Source organism: Corvus kubaryi, unplaced genomic scaffold (genome assembly GCF_017639235.1).
Source record: "Corvus kubaryi isolate FWS band 111438036 unplaced genomic scaffold, C.kubaryi_AGA036_p1.0 68, whole genome shotgun sequence".
Lineage (NCBI taxonomy): Eukaryota > Metazoa > Chordata > Aves > Passeriformes > Corvidae > Corvus > Corvus kubaryi.
This window is the reverse complement of record NW_024582056.1, coordinates 12206604-12226953: the sequence shown is the minus strand read 5'-3', so window position 1 is coordinate 12226953 and position 20350 is coordinate 12206604. Positions and strand designations below refer to the sequence as shown.

At 41.9% G+C, this 20350-nt stretch overlaps 1 protein-coding gene across 3 annotated transcripts in view; it reads right to left on the bottom strand.

Moving 5' to 3' along the window:
- Positions 1-337: 337 nt before the first annotated feature.
- The window catches only part of VWC2 (von Willebrand factor C domain containing 2), a 57453-nt gene continuing 37440 nt past the window's right edge, over positions 338-20350 (bottom strand). For all 3 annotated transcript variants that reach the window (XM_042048850.1, XM_042048849.1, XM_042048852.1), the window contains exon 4: positions 338-806. In XM_042048850.1, the coding sequence (XP_041904784.1) occupies positions 655-806 (152 nt within the window). In that variant the 3' untranslated portion in view covers positions 338-654. The remainder of the gene's footprint in view (positions 807-20350) is intronic.

Genomic DNA, 20350 nt, shown 5'->3' with positions numbered 1-20350 from the left:
TCTTGGCTGTGGAGCAGGAGACAGGAGCACAAATAAAACTAAGATATGGAGCTGACCCACCTCTACATTACAGCAAATTTATGTTCATAAAAGAACACATGTTCTCTGAAAGCAAATTCTACTTCTCTTTTTTCCAAAACTGAGAATGTCAAAGTTTTGTCATGTGCTATCTCTTGCCTACCCCAATAAACTCAAAATAAGCAAAAAACCCCAAACCCAAAACAGAACCAAAAAAAAACACACAAGAAAACCCTCGTATAGTGAAACTGGAACAGAAATGTAATGTTTTAGCCATGGCACATGTATACAAGAAGAGAGGCAATGATACTTTAATCTGTAATGTCTATATAAAACATTTATTTTTAAGCTCTATAATGGTATTATAGAAATACATAGAATATTTTATAGTGTATTTTAGTGTACTCACTGTGAAAATAACACATTTAAGACAGGTATTCTTACGTCCAAACGTTTTAAATATATGCACTTCTTTGCTTTGCAGTATTATGTTACTCTGAAAAACAAAATATCAGTATTTTATTCTTTGCTCCTTGCCAGAATCTTCTCATTAGGATTTCCCTGGGTCATCTCGGGTGCTCTCTGCTGTGGGATATTTTATAAAAACCACGAGAAGTCCGTAGATTTGTAGATTTCCTATATTTGCTTGCATTCATGTCTAGTGCACATCGCTTGCCGTTCAATCCTCCAAGTGCCTTCTTCGTAAGTACAGTGACATATAGTGCATTCATCAGTTTTCACCTCCCGGCCTGCTGGAATGACAAGGGTTTCTGCAAAGCAGTTCGGGCCTAAAAGAAGGAGAGAGTTCATTATGTGACACCCACAGCACACTGCAATCCATCCTAGCACAATCCTAGACCTGGGCATGGAAAACCTCCCACAGAGTGAGTAACGCTGGGCACACTGAACAAACACGGGCATCGTGTATGAGGCATAAAAGCAGCCAAGAATGCAAGGACCCTGCCCTCCAAAGTGGCTGGAGGTTTCTGGTACGGATTGTCCCTGCCTTCCACATGGGAAGGTGCAATAAAACCTTTTGCAACCTGCAACTGTGCCAGAGACCTGGGCACACACTGATGGTGCAGATGAACACAGATTGAAGCTAGAGAAAATGCCAGCTGTTGATAATTCAACAGTCCTACTGTAAGCTACTAGAGAACCACTTACACATTTTATTACTTTTTTCCCACAGGAAACAAGCATTTTAGTTTTTGTAGTAATCATAGTATCACATTAGCTCCCTTTCTTTTTCCAGCAGAGTGGAATAGCTTTAGCCTCTTCTGAGTGAGCACACTTTTCATGTATAAAATGAAATATTCCATTTTATGTAAGTCAGTAAGTCTACAAACGCCCCTTTTCATAGTACACTGAAATCACTTCATTTCCAAGGATGAAACAGGAGAAAAACCCACCAGCACAACATTCCGAAGACCAGTCTGGTTCTTTCAAAAAGCAGAAGGCTGTGAGGGCTGTTTTATCTATATTTATGTCAAAAAAGAAGTCTATTTCTGCCTTGAAAATCCACATGCACTTGCGGAGCAGCATTAAACCCTCCAACCATGTATCTATCTGCTGATATGCCCCCAGTGGAACTCGGCCCTTCCATTTAATGAGCACACACAGCAGCTGCTCAGGCACAGCCTAGCCACTCCACAGCACTTTGACACCACTGTCATCAGGGTAGGATTTATAGCAGGGGCCAGGATGCACTGATCTGATACTGCTGAAATTCTTCAAGGCTATGGATGCACAAAGCACTTGTTGACTGCCTGCCTGTTTACCATACGAATAAATATATCCCACATAGGCTCAGTCTTCCACTGCTAAGGGTTTACTCCAAGACCAGCACCAAAGAGCATGGCTGCTTCTTCTACAGAAATGTAGCCCACCTCCTGGGCCACGCATTTTAAAGCACAAACCAAATAGTTCAGAAATCAGTTTCAATAGCTGTCTCTTTGAAACAGGTTATGTCTTTGTGTGCACACAACAGCCTGAGAATTAGATGCCAAATTTGCCATAAAGAAAGCCTTTCCTCACTGAAGAGTTATCTCTAGAAGAGACCTGCAAGACTTGCAGAAATTTGCTTCCCCAAGTGGTACCCCTTAATGCTCTGAATATTTAAGCCCATACTTTGTTTTCACAGAATCACAGACTGTACAATCATTAAGGTCGGAAAAGACCTCTAAGGGCATTGAGTCCAACTGTTAACCCAGCACCACCATGTTCACCACTAAACCATATCCCCATGTGCCACATCCACATACCTTTTCAACACTTCCAGGGATAGTGATTCCACCATTTCCCTGGGCAGACTATTCCAGTTTTGGAACTGACTTGACAATTATCTTCAACACGTGGCTTCTTGCACAATTTTGGGTGACTTCCTGCCCATTTGGATACAGAATGTACAGCAAAATAGAGCATATCTCGTAAAATCACCGACTTTACTGTCCTAATGTTACTGTGATACTACTGTGTTTTCAGTCCCTCCATCTGTCCATGCAAAGTATTACTGAGCTGGAAACACTGGAAGGAGGACTTTTGGGGTGGAAGCAATGCTCCTGAGTCCCCACTGCACACTGGGAGGTGCCCTGGGTTTCAACCAAGATAAAGCAGAGCTCACTATGCTGTCCGCAGTGTTTAAAATATTTGAATGTTGATCTGTATAGTTCTGTTTCAGTGAAATGCATATTCTTCTTGCACCTAATAAAGTTTTATCCCAAGATGAGTTCACCTGCACATTAGGTAAAGATACCTGGATGTTTTGCATGCTGGACTGTAAACAGCCCCATGATTTACAAAGCTATATGATACAAAGAGTTAAAATATTAAAAGCAGAATCTACTTTCCATAGAAAATTTGTATGAAACCTGCAAGACCACTTGAAATTTAAACACTATTTGAAAGAAACCGGAGGAACAAAAGTGATGTCAATCTCCTGTACAGGATTTATTTCATTCTGGAAAAGCAAATGTTATAGGTTATACTTGGTTATAAAAACCAACCAGGGAATGAAGTAAAAAGGGTGCAACACACATAATATAATTCACTCGGATTCAGCATGTAAATGCCTCCAGTCACAATTAGCAACACTTTAATGTCATGCGTGACGAGTCCTTTTTACATCAGATAATTATTTAATATAAAGATTCAACAAGTTAGACCTCAACTGCTAAACTATTTTATATGGGGGAAAGTCATTGCTTTGGTAAATCCACAGAAGAGCAATAACCATCTACCTGGGAAAGGGACCTGAAAAAAATAAATGGCAGCAACGAATGCTGTTTTAGTACCATGGAACTTTTCCTTAGAAAATTGCCCATTTTCTGGTTCTGCTTTTGCACCCATCATTACAGTAACTGCAAATCTTGCATCGTACTTAAGCTGACAACAGTCAAGTGGCATCCTTGCCCTCACCTTTTTCTCTGCAATATCATGCACAACATTGTGGGTAATGTTACAGAAAAGGTCATCAATGAAAAGGCTGAACTGACTGGATTACTGCAACATCATGCACATAAATGTCAGTGCAATATAGTGTCCAAACACGGGAAAATAATTCCACAACTCTCCTTTTATTATTTCTCCAAACTCTCAGACTTCTAGGGAAAATAGCTCTGAGCTTCACCCCAAACCCTCATTCGATTTTGAAGCTGCATGAGCTTGTCCTGACTCTTGGTGTCCTGTGCCTCCCTTCCCACCAGGCAGGGAATGCTTGTCCCTTTCCTCTTCCTCTGAGGAGCAGTCACAGAACCCAGACTTACATGGCTGGACTGATGCACAGTGATGGGGTATATGTGGGACAGCACTGGTGGGACCCTTGGTGAAGGGCTGCTCTGGCTCCCCTGTGCCTCCAGCAGCCCTGCCCTGGCCCCTGCCTGTCACACAGTCACAGAATACTCTCAGCTGGAAGAGACCCACAAGGATCATCAAGTCCAGTTGGAGGGACAGTGATGATGAAGCTGCTAATGATTCTCTGCCAGTCTAAAAGGACAGTAGGGAAACTTAGGAATGGATGATTTTGAACAGACAGTGGGAAGGCCAGGAGGCACAGCAGGCACACAAAGCCTGGTTCTGAAAGCCACTGAATGCCATTTCCTCAGTCTCCCTTAGAAGAGGGAGGCAGAAATGTGTTTCCTCCACATTCAGAGTGGACGAGTTGCCCCAATGGCAAGGCATTTGCTGAAACTACTGCTTTACTTAAAACTGGGCATTTTATATTGATATAGCAAGATTTTCAAAAGGTGAGCCATTTTTGAGTTTCCAAGTTTGCAAAATGACCTGGCTTAGCACATGAAAAGCATTTCCGAGTGAATCGTGGCTGTTCCAACCCCGCAGCAGCAGTGGCCTTTCTCACTAGATGCTGCTGCTGCAGGAGCAGTGAATTTGTTCACCTTAGTCTACAAAGGAGGTTGCCTGCTTTCTGAGCTCCTTCTTGACAACATCACTACTCTGCCCAACTTCAGCACCTGGTACTTGCTCAGTGCAGCACTGGCTTGTTGGCTGTGCAGTATAAACCTCCTGGCCCCATCCCCAACTGTGTACACTTATATAGTTCTAAGGCAGTCAGTGGTGCTGCACTTCTTCACAGCAGATGAAGATCTTGCTCTATCACTCTTAAACCTGGCAGAAAATTCATTATGACATATTGTATCAATTCTGAGTACAGCTTGAAATTTACCACGACATCGTTTGTTTTCCTGAAGTATACAACTGGTGCTGTCAGACTCCACTCGAGCCATACCATGCTGGTATCAGCACAGATTTCTTTCCCAGGGCTAAGGCACAGTTGCTGCCATTGCAGCGATGTCTCAAAGCAGCAAGTTCAGTGCAAATCTTCGGTTCTCACACTGAGCACCAGACTGGCATGCAGCTCTTGGCTTCCCTGCATCTGAAACACTGAATCCTAGCTTCCAAAAGCAATGTTTTTACTGGGATCTAAAGAAGGAGGAAGGCAGATTGAATGGTTAATTCACTGAGCAATTATAAAGAGATCCTCACCTTAGAAACACTTAAAAAATGAAAAAAGTTTCAAAATATTATTGGGGTAAACACTGCTGTTGTAATTTTTTTTTTTTTTAAATACTTACACTGGTCCTGTGGAAAGTTTCCAACAACTTATACACTATGCTTCAGTGTTGACAAAGGCAACAATCTAATTAAAATGCAAATTTTGTTATCTCAGAAGGAAACAGCTGATGCCAATTCTCAGTAGAGAATGCCCAAGCCACTCACCTACAGAAGCACCTGTAACCTTGACAACCTCAGAAGCACCTCTCTGAAACTCCTCCTCCCCTCCTTCCACAAAATCACAGCTGTATGTCACGGAGCTGTTCCTGTTTCCTCTTCCTCCTGCCCTTGCTTTTGTATGGGCACATGTTCTAATCAGTTAAAAAAATATGAGATACAGCAATTTGGTAAATCACAATTTAATCAACTGTTTTCATCATGCGTTAAACCAAATCATGGACAAAGAAATCTGTTCAACTGCAAGTTAATGTGCTTGCCTGGAGAATAAGTCACAGCAGATTTTTGCCAATTAAAACTACAGTGACAACCTCTGTAATTCAACACTTTGATGTAAGACTGCTTTGGGCTCTAGTTTGTACTAAACTTCCTCACAGCTGCCCCTCTCATAGCTCCTTGCAGCAGTCAAACAGGCCACTTCCAAGGCACCTGACAGCAGCCCCATCTACCCTGACAGTTTTCTGGCACTCATCACTGGCATCACTCATTCTGGCATCATTCATGTGGTATTAGAGCACTTTGTAAACTGCATAACTTCAATATTTAGCTTACCCCCCTGGCTTTATTTACACTTTTTTTTTCATTTTTCATGGAGACAGTTCCAACAGTTAAAATGTGGAAAGACAGATTTCCACTTTGCCCTGGAAGTGTTGAGAACCGTGACAATATACAAGAAGGAGCTGTGCTGGGTGAGATCAGAGGTCCACCTGCAACAGCAGCAGCCAGAAGGAGATGCAGGGGGAGGTATACAGGGACAGAGCAAGCACACATAACCAGCTTCCAGCACTGTCTGAATCAGAAATTTGGTAAATGGCTCCTCCTTGCTGAGTTAGTGGAGTTAATGGATGGAGTTAAAACGTTACTTTACGATTAACCTCTCCTGTACAGTAGCACAGTGATATTTCCTGTTTCCCTTCCTATTTTCCTCCTACTTCCTGACATTCACTTTTCTGTTGTGACCACAGATGAAAAAGTTGAGTTGATGTTTTCATTACAGTTACGAGTTTTACATCAGATAGAAATTTTATAGAAAAAAACGTATCACTGCACTCAAGTAAAATCTGCTGCTGCCTCTGTTACATAAAAGTTTTGCTGTCCAGAAATGCTACTTGACACTCTTCCATGTACAGCCAGAGTGTTTCTGTTGCTCAGTAATTCCAGGAACATGCTGGGGAAAGCAAAGCCTTCCCTCCCATCTCTCAGATCTTTCTTCTTTCTGATGTTTCAAGACTTCCTCCATTGCAGATGCCAGGGAGACTAATGAAACACTGAGCTGGAAAATGTAGCCAAGCTACCTGCCTTCATTTCAAGCTGTCTACTGCTGCCAGTGACCTGGGATGCCACAATACAAAGCCAAGGACATTTTGGCAGTTACACTGGGGAGCTAGGACAGCCAAGGGCCAAACCATGGACAGATGTTGGCTGTGCCTGCTTCCCAGTGCACAGGGACACAAAGCCCCTTCTCACCTGCTTAGATATTTGAGATAGGTTTTTGAAACATTCTAACGTGGCATGGTGAGACACTAAAACATGGCTGCTGTGCCATGTAGCACCACAACAGAAAGATTTTTGAGATACAGGCATTATCTCCTCGTCCCTCTCAAATCTAATCACTTTCTCCAGAGATGGTATCGGTACCTACTTTGTGTCCTGTCAATCTCTAATCTCTTCTAAAGAGTCTGTATCTCCCTGACTTGATTTTGTTTCCCTCTCACATGGATGTGTGTATATACATAATACATCTAGCTCCTGCGAAATGTCAGGTCAGAAGATAAAGCACAAAGAACAGCTGGCAAAAGGAGTCTGTGACCAGGATTACAGCAGACTCTCATTCTCTCACAAAAGTAAGTTCATCATCCCTGCTACTGTCATGATTGCTGGTTTCTCCCAGTCTATCCCAAACTTTTACTTGCCTCAGTACCTCTGAACACAACTGAACCAAGTCCAGTTTCAATTTTCAATTACAGAAGAAGGATTCAGGTAGACCCAATTTTAAAAGCAATTTGAGACCCTGAAAAACCATGTAATATTTCCATAGTTTATCAATGCTTTAAGATACTGGCAGCCAAAGAACCATGGCAGATAACCTAACAGACTTCCAATAAATGTATGTGTATATGACAAGGAAAAGCAAAATAAAAGTATTCATCTGTTTTGTGATATTTCCTAGCTGCTTTGGGAAGTAACGAAAAAACAGTGGGTGCAATATGCAACCTTCCATGAAAGCATCATATTTTTCATTCTATACAGAACTTTGGTGATTTTAAGAATAATAAAACCCCTCCCTCTGTTAGGGCCATATTTTTTAGATGCATAGGGAGCTGACAGATTGGAAGAAACAATCAGCATTTTGCCACCTAATTTAGAAGGATGTGTATAGCAGTGTCTGCTGTGAGTGGACAGACAGAAGAGAGCCCAAGGAAGCTCTTCCGTAACTAAAGAGGGTGACCATGTCATCAGTGGCACTGCTGTGACAAAGTGGGTATCAAAGCTATGGCACTTGCTGTAGCCTACGTGTGCCTCTGTGCGTGCATGTGCTTTAATCCAGAACATAAACCAGCTCTAATCTACTTAAGAGCTGGGTTTTAATGTTCTGCTGATGAGACTCGCAAGCCCTGTTTACAACCATGTTCCGTTGTTTTACTTTCTCATTTACCATGTGTGACAGCAGTACTGATGAGTGTTTTATTCTGCCTCCAGTCCTAGAAATTGGAGTAGTGTCCAAAAAGACCCACAGAACATGAAACAATGCCACCACAGCCACTGGACTGGTCCTTTTCACTACTGCTTCTTCCCAGCTCTGATTCTCCATCACCTTGCACTTGGTGGTGATGTTAGCATCCCTGGAATGACAATGCCAAATTCTACCGAAACCACTGACAACGCCAGTGCTACCACTACCAAAAAGGGCTGCAGAATTTTGCACAGATAGAAATGGCCTGCAGGAAGGGAACAGTCTGCAACCTGCCACTGCTGCTGTCTCCTTAGATTTTCAGGTGTATCCAGTGAGCTGCATTTCAGATATCTGCTTTTTGTGTACTGAATACAAAGAAGCAAAGGAGCATCGAACACTACACAATCCAATACCACATGAGCCAAATAGAAAGCCTTGAAGCATAAAGGGCTCAATTAAACATGAAGCTTGACTGCCATAAAAATAAACTGCATCAAACAACGTCCTTTATCAGAGAAAATACAGAAATACTCAAATAGGCTATTTAAAATGGTTTTCAAGGTTCCTGGGACTTGTAAAGGGACACTGTATTCTATCCAGAAATGGCAACAATTAGACATGAGCTGAACACTGTGGATATCTCACAGAAAATTACATAAGCACTTAGAAGCCAGCAAGCTGTGCATCGATTTTAGGCTCAGCTTTCTTGCAGATCTGTCACAACCCTGATGATTAGGAAATTAGAGACATCAGGCTTGAATGTATGGAGAAAAACCATGTCAGATGCCTGAGATAGCAAAGAATCACAGAATTTTTTATGTTGGAGAAGATCTTTAAGATCATTGAGTCCATACGTTAACCCAGTACTGCCAAGTCTGCCACTAAACCGTGTCCCCAAGTGCCACATTCACAGGCCTATTGAATGCTTTCAGGCATGGTGACTCCCCTGTTTCCCTGGGCAGCCTGTTCCAATGCCTGACCACCCTTTCATTAAGAAATTTTTCTTAATATCCAATCTAAACCCCCCCTTACACAACTTGAGGCCACTTCCTCTCATCCTGTCACTTGTTACTTGGGAGAAGTGACCCGCACCTGGCTACAGGCTCCTTTCAGGTAGTTTTAGAGAGTAATAAGGTCACCCCTGAGCCTCCTTCTCCCCAGACTAAGCAACCCCATCTCCCTCAGCTGCTCTTCATAGGACATGCACTCTATACACCAGCTCCATTGCCCTTCTCTGGACACACTCCAGCACATCAATGTCCTTGTAGTGAGGGGCCCAGAACTGGACACAGGATTTGAGGTGTGGCCCCAATGCTGAGCCCTGGGGAACACCAGTAGTGACTGGCTGCCAGCTGGATGGAACTCCATTCACCACCACTCACTGGGTCCAGTCATCCAGATGCTTTTTTACCAAGTGAACAGTGAACCAGTCCAAGCCATGAGCAGCCAATTTCTCCAGGAGAATGCTGTGGGAGAAACAGTAAATCTTGAGGGCTGGCACTCCTTACCCTGCTTAGCACCGTCCCTGCCTGCTGGGACCAGGTTACACTTGCAGAAAGCTGCCTGCCTGCACTCCCTGCAGCTCTCTCTCTGCTCCACCCTGCACCATCCAGACTGGACTGTGAACCAGCCTGGGCTAAAGCCAGTCTGGAAGAGAGCCTGGTGGTTTGGTCTGGGACATGACCTGTGTGCAGCATTCTGCAGAGGTGCTTGCAATGGAGTGGGGCCCAGGGAGTGCATGGGAGTAGCACTGGCTACTTGGAAATTACTTCTGAAGCTCAGAGAGGGCAGTCACATCTAAGAAAACAAACCGAATCATTGCTGGTTTTTCCCCCTGTTACAGAAACTGCAGAAGAACTGCCACGCACTGTGGTGACTGGCAACAGTGATGGGGCAGTCTGTGGCTGCAGCAGGGTGAGATGCCTGCCTGCCCCAGCACTTCTAGCATTGGAGCTTGAAAACCCTGCTGTTGAGGTTAATGGGGCTAATCCTTCCCTTTCTTAAGCTGTTTATTCATCCCAGTGACCCTGCTGGGGGTCACTGGGATGCGGATAACTGCAGACCTGCTCAGCACTAAGACATCTTTGCACTGGGAACATCAGCTTACTCTTCAGATTAAGCAAGCCATGCCTTTGTTGAAAGATCCTCCACAAGTTATCCTAAAAAACTGTTATGCAAGTTTAAACAGATTCTGCTCTTCTAAAAGCACATGATACAGGCCAGTAACTGAATGCCTCAGAGATTTGCTGCAAACACTGTAACTAAAAGCACATTTTAATTAGCCAAAACACTGCAGCACTGGTGGGCTGTAGTGTCTATCAGACAGGTTAATTAGGTCGCTGAGAAGCGGTCAGTAACTTAGGCAAAAATGCACATACAGTCAGGATTTTATATGTCCTGAAACACAGGCTAAATGCAGGATAATGAAGGATAAGATTTAGAGAATTATTTTTGGAAAATCCCTAAAGACTTCAACTAAATCAAAAGCTAAAGTGGTACCAAAGTACAGTAGGAAGAAGAATCTAAATCAGTATATTTTTTAGTCACTATAAATCACTGGCTAGCAAGAATACAATATGAGAGGATGGCCAGTGGCTACCTACTACTACAAGGAATTATTCAATCAAACCAACAAAACATCATCAGTCAAGCATCAGCCATTTTTCACTACATTTTAGAATAAACACACTGAATACAGTTAAACCAGAGGTTATCTTTCTTACTGAGAATGATTTATAACAAAATCCTGAATGTAGTATCCTTCAAGTCCTGATACACTGTCACAGCAGACAGTGACAACTCTCCCAATTAAACAGTCCCCTTGCAAGTTTAGGTGTTGTATAAAAGCTTGGTTTGGCTTTTTTGTTGTTATTTTAGGTTTTGTGTCATCATTACTGATCCTTTCGGGCTTCTTTGTTTTAGTTGTGATCTTAGGGGCTTGTATGCACAGACAGATTTCTAGCCTCTCTTCACTAGAGCTGGTTTGCTCTGGTTGTAGGGGTACAGATGTACCTAACGTGCCTCCCTCTAGGTAATCTGCTGCTGAAGTGATACACGCCAATGAGCAAGAGGTGTCATCACTGAAGGAGCTGCAGTTTGGGATCTCAGACACCTGTGTAACCCTCTCATACAGGCAAGCTGTGAGCAAAGCTGACAGCTGCAGAAAGAGGAAGCAGAGGTTAAGACTCTTAAAGGGAATAAAGTTTGTGCAGTAACAGAAATAAGTGGTCTGTCCCATCTGAACTGCTCAGCTTTCTACTTGAAGACTTTGGCCCTGTGGCAGTTTCTTGACTGTATCTGGGATTTTTGTGCTTATTTTATCCATTTCCTTTAAGTTATAAAAGGTAAATACCCAGCCAAGATGAACCCCAGCACAACTGTTATTTAAAACATTAAAAAACCCAAACAGTTCCACAAAGGACTTTCTTCAGTATGGTCAGAAGACTGACCACCTTCTTTCCCCTCTTCTACCTTTCTCATTTAGAATGTTTCCAGTAATCTTCCTCCTAAAACCAGAAAAACAGAACCCTTTCTTACAGGAATAGAAGTGTCAGGGATTGATGCCAAAGAATGAATTACAACTGTTGGCATGTCACGCATCGTTTTAAAATACAATGAATTCTAACAATGTCCTTTGCTGTGCATTGTTAGCTCCATTGACTGAAATAAAAAACTGTCCTTGTATAAAACAGCTGTAATGCATGGGAACCAGAACAGGAAAATGAAGAACCTGTTTAGTCACCAGTATTAACAAATTATTTCTCTCTTTGGGTGTGAAAATTTACAAAATATACAGTTGTAATTGCTAGTTGTTTTAATGTCATATTTTTACTGTGTGAATATACCTGTAAAGAACTGAGTTTTTAAGGAAAAATTCCGTATCGGCTAGTTTTAATATGTACCTAAGTTACTCGACAACAGAGAAAAATCACAGTATTTTTATGAGCAAAAGAAAGGTTATACTTTGCCCTCCATGCTACTCAATCAATAATTCTACCTTTTCATCCCCTGTAACGATTTTCCCCTGGTGGTTATGAAACACAGCCCTGACACAGCTTGCTTTGGAAAGACTGCATTTTGTACCTGTGGAGGAAGCTGAATTTAAAATCACAGGAAAATCTCTCTGTGAGAACACACTCTTCCTGCCCCTGGTAGCCCAAGCAGGGTACCCTGAGCAGCCCTGCTCCCACAGCTCCATGGCCCGGATGCGATATGGGAAAAGTCTGGCAGTGGTCCCTGCTCCAGCACACTGCTTCTGGACAGACACAGTTCTGGGGATAGGCACCCAGCTTTGCCACCTAAAAAACAGGGATCTGGTGCAAGCCAGCCACCTACAGACCCCGTACATGGAGGAAAAGGAAGAGGCAAGTCCTTGCTCAATCCTGCAGACAGATGCTGCCACAGCTGCTCACTAGTCTGGTCTGCAGGTTGAGCCCTTCACCAGCACACAGGCATCCTCCTCACATTTCAGCCCCGTTTCTCTCATGGGCTCCTAGTACCACTCCCTTACCTCGTTAAGGTCTTGCACAGCATACTGAGTGAGATGCTAAAACACCACCATTTGGATGAAAGAAATACTCTGGATGGGAAGGGGTGCATTAAATAATAGTTATTTTTCTGTTGATCAGAAACTCAACAAGTCAGAGCTGAAAATTTGAGATGCCATTCCTGAGGAGATTTCACATACTCCACTTAGGACCGTGTCTAAAGCCAGCTTTTTAGAAGTACAACCAGGTACTATGCAAATCTAAATATATTAAGTTGCAACATGAAAATCCATCACTACCTGAAGTTGATTTCCTCTTATTTCCATTTGCATCACCCTCACACAACTCATCAATCAAAAACTAGCATACAGGAATGCTTTGGAGAAGGAAGAGTGGGAAACCAGAAGACGGAAGGGTGATTCATTGCAAAAGAAAAAGATTAGGAAGCCACTGGTGTTGAAGAAACCAAATTAGTGGGATTTCAAGCAGGAAGGAAAAAGGGCAAGAAAGCAGGCAAGGTGACTGGCAAAATTATTTTAAGGAATCACCTTTTTATTGAGATGGAAAGACAGATGGTTTGAAGTGAGAGACATGAATCATAAAAGATACGAGAACCGGCTTTGTTAAATGTAAGGATTGCCTCTGTGAGTTATACAAATCCTTTCATCCAAGAGAAGTGCAGCCACACAGAAATTGCATGTCACTCACAGGGGCACGCATAAAAGGACACGTACTACCCAAAAGAAATCTTCCACGTAACATCACTCAACTTCTTCACTTTTAGAGTCTTAAAGAGCATTTATTTTCCCATGTGCTGCAAAGCCAGGAGCATCATTTGATAGTGCAGTGCTCTTCTCCCATGATGATGTTAGTGCAGGCTCTTTCATTCCATTGCACAGATGTGAGAAATTGGGCAGAGCCCAGTGGAGAGCACAACCCCCTTGGAGCAGCCAGATCTCTGGCTACCTGGACAGATTACAGCTGGACCAGGGGCTAGTCAAAGAAACACAAAGTGAGGATAACAAGCTCATTCCCTTCAACATTCCCATGGCAACTTGTTAAGAGGTATCAATGGATCGAGTCTGCATATTTAGCCACCAACACTAACATCACAGGGTGGGCTATTTTGGCTAGGAAGATTCAGCAGTTCATCCCAGTCACACAGCAGGATACAGACACCTTCAAAAAACACCAGGGCTCATGTAGAGCCCTCTGGTTTTAGCCAGTGCAAACTCACAATCTAAGAAGCCAAAATTCATATGATGGAGGTTGCAAAGATGTCTGCTCTTCTAAGGAGAGACAAGATATTCCCAGTGAGGGGCTGAGCTATGTAAATACCCTACCACTATGTCAAGGCACTAAGCCCAAGAGGAGACATGCACTACCAATATTACTGGAGTTCCTGTTCACAGAAGTAGCCATCAAGCTCCTGCAAAGATGCTCAGGGAAAAGCAAGAAATCAGATCAGGCCTTCCATTAAATTAGTAGTCCAGAAAACTCTGAAAAAAACCAAATTGTCTTCCAGAAATGGTCCCCAAGATGGCCAAGTTGGCACTGGGAAGCTGGGCTGCTTCCTAGAGCTTTCTTTTCCTTTTTGTCCCCCTAACATGTAAGACCTCTGGAGCAGTTACTGAGGCATGAAAACCAGTCTTTGTATTTGCAGCAATAGAATTATTGTAAACCTATTCTTAAATATTTCCACATATTATATGCTTCTTCTTGTAAAATTATCTCCAAAAGCAATTATTATGGAAATAAAAGTTCTGGGGGAAAACAGCTGGAGCTTTTATGTTTATCTGAAAGTTACATTTGTTTTTTCCTAGGCAGAACCAAAGCATTATGAAACTGTAAATAATTTCCAAGACATTTTGAACTGATTTTCTTAAAACTCAGATTAGTGCACTAGAAAAAGAGTAATAAAATAATACAAAAGTGGTGAAACTAAAAATTAAATTTTAGTTTCTAATGAAGTTATTACTCTAGAATGTCCTACAGCCAATTACAACCTACAACAATTAAACACTTGATGCATGATTACAGTGATAGCTACTCAATCTGTCTTTGGGGTATTCTTCTACTCTCTGGTGATAAAAATGATCACTGCTCACCTGCTGCGTACACAGCGTAAGTATAAAGAAGACTTGGGAAATTTGTGTTGAATAGAAGTTACTATTTTCAAGAACCTCCCTAGAAGACAAAACTAAATTAAAATGAGAAGCTCTTAATTACAGAGTAGATTGGAGTGTTGCAAAACTTGTGAGATTCAGAGATGTGGAAAGGGGATGTTTCCTGCAGGAGAACTGATGTCCTAGCAAAGGGGGATATCAGCCCAAGTGGAAGAACCAGCAGATCCTCTAATTTGCTCCCTTTTGCAAGGTGAGGCTCATTCCTGTCTTGCTCTGGGGTTTACTTTGCAATTACTCCCTTTGCACTTGATACCATAACCATTAATAACACAATATGTACTTGTAAAGTCTACAACCATTACTGGATTAGTAATTTATTTTCTGATTCTTTATTCCAAGTCTATATGTAGGTTATGCATGTGCAATTGCAATCCATGTATTAACGTGCATAAAGAATGAATACTGTAAGGAATCTTTGTGGATCGAAAGCTGTGGATGGGTTTTCAAGAGAGGAGAGACAATTGGTCAGAACAGAAGGAAAATCACAAAGTAACTCCAAACCAAAAACCAAAACCAAAACTCTGCAACGGTTTTTAAGGGAAGTCTTGACCACAACACTGAATAAGACCATGTAAATGCTTTAAAATAAACTAAAGCACTTTGGAATGGAAACTTTTATATAAAATTTGTATAATTCCAGGCACATTACATCAAGGAATAAAATACATCAAGGGGTCTCTTTCCTCAAGCATGATTGTCAGCTGATTTCTACTGTATTAGGAGCACTGCTCCAGGTAAAAGCATCTAGTAGCAGGGCAAAATAATATAGTTGCAAACATGGGATTCCATGAGGGAATCATATGCAAACAGATCTCTTTCAAACATCTCTTCAAAATGCCAGCAATAAAAACCATGGTTAAACACATCTTCATCTTTGGCTAGGGCTGCAAACACCTGAAATGTCAAAGGATACTGGAACTAAATCAAAATACCCTAATCATGGTTAAATAATCAGATTGATACATTTAGATTTCAGATTTTAAGCCTTCTTGGCATATTATGCAATTTTTTCCTCTGGGCACAAAGTCTTAGCAAATAAAACACCTCTATACCTGTCATTATGAGACTCATCTTTCAGCTAATTATGGCATATTTATTCTTAGTGAATAAAATTGTGTGACTGAATACAGATGCTGACAAGCCAGAGAGGGGAAAAGTCTTAAAATAGGATGAAATTGCAGCTATAATGGAAGGCAAGAAGAAAAACTTTGCTTTTTGGCACTTCCTCTCCTTAACTTTCACTTCTTTTCAAAGTGGAACTCATAAAAGCCGCACTAAGTCACTTATTTTTCCCCAATAACTAATCTGTCGTGGGTTCTTCCTGCAGATGACATTGCTTTTAAAAGATCACTTCTAACACAGGTTTCTGGTTGAAGGACAGATTCCACTTCCAGGCTGTTAGAAAGTGAGAAAAAATGTCTAAAGGAGAGGGCTAGCCTGCCTAGCCATATCTGATCACATTTGACTCCCATTACAGACAGAATGCCTGTGGCTTTGTTTCTTACTCATTTGCTTAGTGTTCAGAGAAAGATTTTAAGAAAAGCTTCGACCCTCACCACATTTATTTTCCCCCGCTTAAGTTCTGCCCTATGTTCAGTTTCCAAATGTGAGCTGTGTGAAAAGATTGTAGGAAGATTGTGGAGGGCATTTAAGCATATAGACTTAGGAGAAGAGAGCACCTTGGCCATACTGCAGTAGAGGAGTAATAGGGATGATAAAAAAACAAACCAAACAAACAAAACAAACAAACAAAAAAACCAAAAAGCAACAAACAAACAAATAAAAGTGAAAAATAAGAAAGTGAGGAAATGAAAGAATCTGCAAGGTTCCCATGCAGAAATGTGCAAGTAGTCTACATGTTAAGGAAACCAGGCCCAAGGCATTAAAAAGATTTTAAAAGCACTTTCTCCTCCTCCAGCTATCAGGGCATGAGCACCTCACATCTAAGCAAGTTTTCTCAAATCTACCCCACTGCCAAGTCTATAGGTGCTGCAGTCCCCAGCATTACCCTCAGCACATTACTTTTCTTACTACCTAAGTGCCTCACCTGCCATGTACACACAGGTAACATCTGTAAGAAATTTTCCTACCTTTTAAAAAAGTTTAGAGTTCTATAAAATAAAATTACTGTAAGCAAAGATCTCCAAGTTCTCATTTCATTTATCTTCCTTTGTCTTCGCCTCTAGTCTTTCCATCTCCTTCTGCTACAGTCAGATTTACCACCTTGCCTTCTTTCTTGCCCTTAACCCCTCCTGATTTCTGAGAACGCTGCAGGACCCCGTCTGCTGTGCAGTAGCAAGCACAGACAGCAGACCTGACCAGAAAGGTGCACTGCATCATGTTTTCACAGACAGGCACCACAAGTATTCTGAGCTGCACGTTCACTTCACCCTGGTGAGGGATTTGCTTTCTCCTCGCAAGTACTACGGCTTTCACTATAGTAATTCATGTTGCATGAATTCACCCATGTATCTCCTCAGCTCCTGCAAAATATGGATAAAAAAGCTGGTCCTGACATCTTGGCTGTCCCTAAAATTCTGAGGTATGTTCAAGGCAGATCAAAAATACTGCAATGACTTTGGTGCTTTTGAACAGCTACTGTAAGTTTGCATGTCTCAGAGGGGCATTTTTTGGACTTTTTTACCCAGCAGAAATCAAAGAGTTTGATTAAGATCCCAGTAGAAATCAATAAAAATAATTGCCTATTTTTTTTTTTTTTATGACAGGCTCAGGTTCTTGAAAATTTCTCTGTTTCTAATTCAGGCTAGTCATTGGCTTCAGTTGATAGCACTGGGGTAATAAAGAGCTTCTTCATATAATTTCTTTTCAATCAGTAACATTTTCTTTTAAAGATTTACCCAATATTAGCATATTGAATACCTTAACAAAGTTCAAATTATTTCTTTTTCTCCATCCAGTATGCTGTGTCACTTCACAGTTGTGGGAGTCCCTTGCTGGATGACTTTTTGCCCTATGGTTATTACATTGCAAGTTTGAGCACTGAATGCTGCTGACCATCCACATCTTTCCTCATTTTTTTACTCTGCATTTTGATAGACTTTTCTAAACCATCCAAAACCTAAAGATTCCCCACAGAGTTTAAGAAAAAAAGTTGCACATGCAACTCCAGACAAAACTCTGATGTCACATTGCTGGAAACTGCTGTCTTCATGCACCTGTGCACACACTCATGTAAACAATTGTCATGGGTTAGCGTAACTCCAGAAGTGATTTTCTTGCAAAGAGGTGCTTACAGCTTCCTCTATGATCTGACAGAACCTATCAAGTGCCTAGTTTGAATATTGGCAATTTTTTAAGCCACTTAAAAGTTTGACTGCCTCTGTGGTCCACATTTAAGAATAGACAAACCTCGGGAAAGCTCTCTCTTGCTTCCGGCTGGGGGACAGGTCACTGGGCTGGGCCTGTACGGGGCCCCAGTGGGGCTGGGCTGGGCCCCGCTTGGCCAGGCCCAGGTCGGGACACAGCCATCCTGGAGCTGATGGGCCCTGTTCCACCTGCAGCCCCCCCACATCCCTGCTACGTGCAGACAGCACAGCCCAGCACCCCCCTCTCCAGTGCGGCTGAAGATTCAGCTGAAGCTGCCCGCTGCCCGGCAAAGATCATGTGACCAACAGCGATAAGCGAATTCCAGCTGCAAGGCCTGGGTGAGATTAACCCTTTTAGTGCTGTAAGTTTCTTCCAGAACAGATGGAGCCTGCAGACATCAAGTAAAGAAAGAAGAGCTGAAATCCTGAGGGAGGAGAAAGAGGAGATGCTTAAAGCTGAAATTCTGTTGTAAAGCTATGGTGGTGATGGACTATGATATATCAGAGTACTCGTTGTAATTTCATGACAGCATGGGGGGTGGAGCGTTCAACTTGTAAGCAAAAGCACCTGTGCTGTAATAAGCAAATGCTGAAGCAGCTGAAATTTGATGAGAAGTTTGAACAGGGAGAGATGGAAAGTGATAAGGACTCTGGCTCCAAATGGGAAGGAGAAGACCTCTGTTCCTAGAGATGCTCCCAGAGATAGTCCTAGAGATGAAGATGATGGGGACCCTTTGCTCCCAGGGAAGGGGGAGGGCCTCTATTCCTAGAGATGAAGATGCTCCCAGAGATGGGTGAAGAGAACCTTTGTTTTTTGAACAGCTCAAGCTTAAAATGGTACCCCAGTAGCTCAAGATTGGACCCTCAAAAGCAGTTGTGGGAAAAGCTGTAAGTCGGGGAAAGGACTCTCACATGCGAGCAGAGAACCAACCCGGGCGGCTGGCTCGTTGTGATACTGAAGCCATGAGAGAACTTCTTGTGGAGATGTCTCCATAGCATGAGCAAGAGAGACTCCTCTCCCTAAGTGAACTGAACAAGGTTATTATGGAAGTGGTAAACAGACTGAACATCTCAAGGGTTGTCTTTTTACAGTGGGAGATAGGGGAAAGGTGTGGTATGATTTTTCTGATTTTTTTTTTCCCCTTCCTTTTAGGTCTGTTAATAAACTTCTTTATATTCTTTTAAGTTTTGTGCCTGGTTTGCTTTCTCCTAATTCTTATCTCACAGAAGGTAAATAAGTAAGTCATGAGTATTTTGGACCAAACCACTACAACGATTAACTCCAAAGAAGTTCAGCGATTTGAGGAGGACTCAAATCTCCTTTCCCAAAAAGAATGAAACTAAGGAGACACAGTGAATAATTATGGGCACTTGGACACTTATAATCTATGCTTTTAGTATATTATAAATATATGTGTTTGGATGTTCCCTAATTCATGCTTTTAGAGTAATATACTTGCAGAAGTCACAGGCCAAGCAGACTGCAAAACACCTTTCAGAGCATTAATAGCAGCCTGTGAACTTTTAAGGAGGGGACAAATAGACACCTGTCATCTTCTGATAGGTATACTTCAAGGGTTTTTTTGGTATAGATTTAATGCACATAAGAAATCAAAATACATGATCAGTCAGAGCCCCAAGACCACATGGCTAAAGCAGCCTATCCTCCTGCAGACCCTGGTGCAGCATGGGCAGTGCTGATCATTCCAAAGACCAAAAGAGATGTCAGACTGTCAGGCTTAGAAAGAATCTACACATTCAGCCAAATAAGACCCAGGACAAATGGAGGGAAGGTGTTTCTTTTAAAGAGCTTGGGAAGAAGGGGAGAACAGAATAAACTGGCTTCCCAAACTCACATCATGAGTTTGGTCATTTTTACTTCACTAAAATGTTATACATGGCTAAGGTAATTCAAAGCCTCATCAATTTCAAATAGGAACACACACTGGTGCTTGTTTTGATAATTTCTATATGCATTTGAAACTTTCATTTGCAATGAACATATCAAATCAATGAAATTCTACCAAGGCTTTGCAAAGTAAGAATATATTGGAGTAACAATCAAAATGCCACTCTGAAGAAAGACCACCATCCTCCCTCCAACATCTGTTCAATAAATAGATTAGTTTTAGATAACACAAATAACTTCTGCTGTTGATTCTGTGTTCGGGTGGCACACACACAGACACACACGCTCAAATTACTATGAAATTTAGTATTACCTGTCTGTGCAATATGAAATGAAGCACCTATGCACACACATAAACAGAGGACCAGCATGGAAGGCAATGGAAGAGCAAGAACAGTTGCTTAAATGAAAATTATATAGAATAGTAATATTTAATGCTCCAGCAGAGACCCTAATCATGATACAATGTACTACTGTATAAGAAAACTTGTTCTGCTATAATT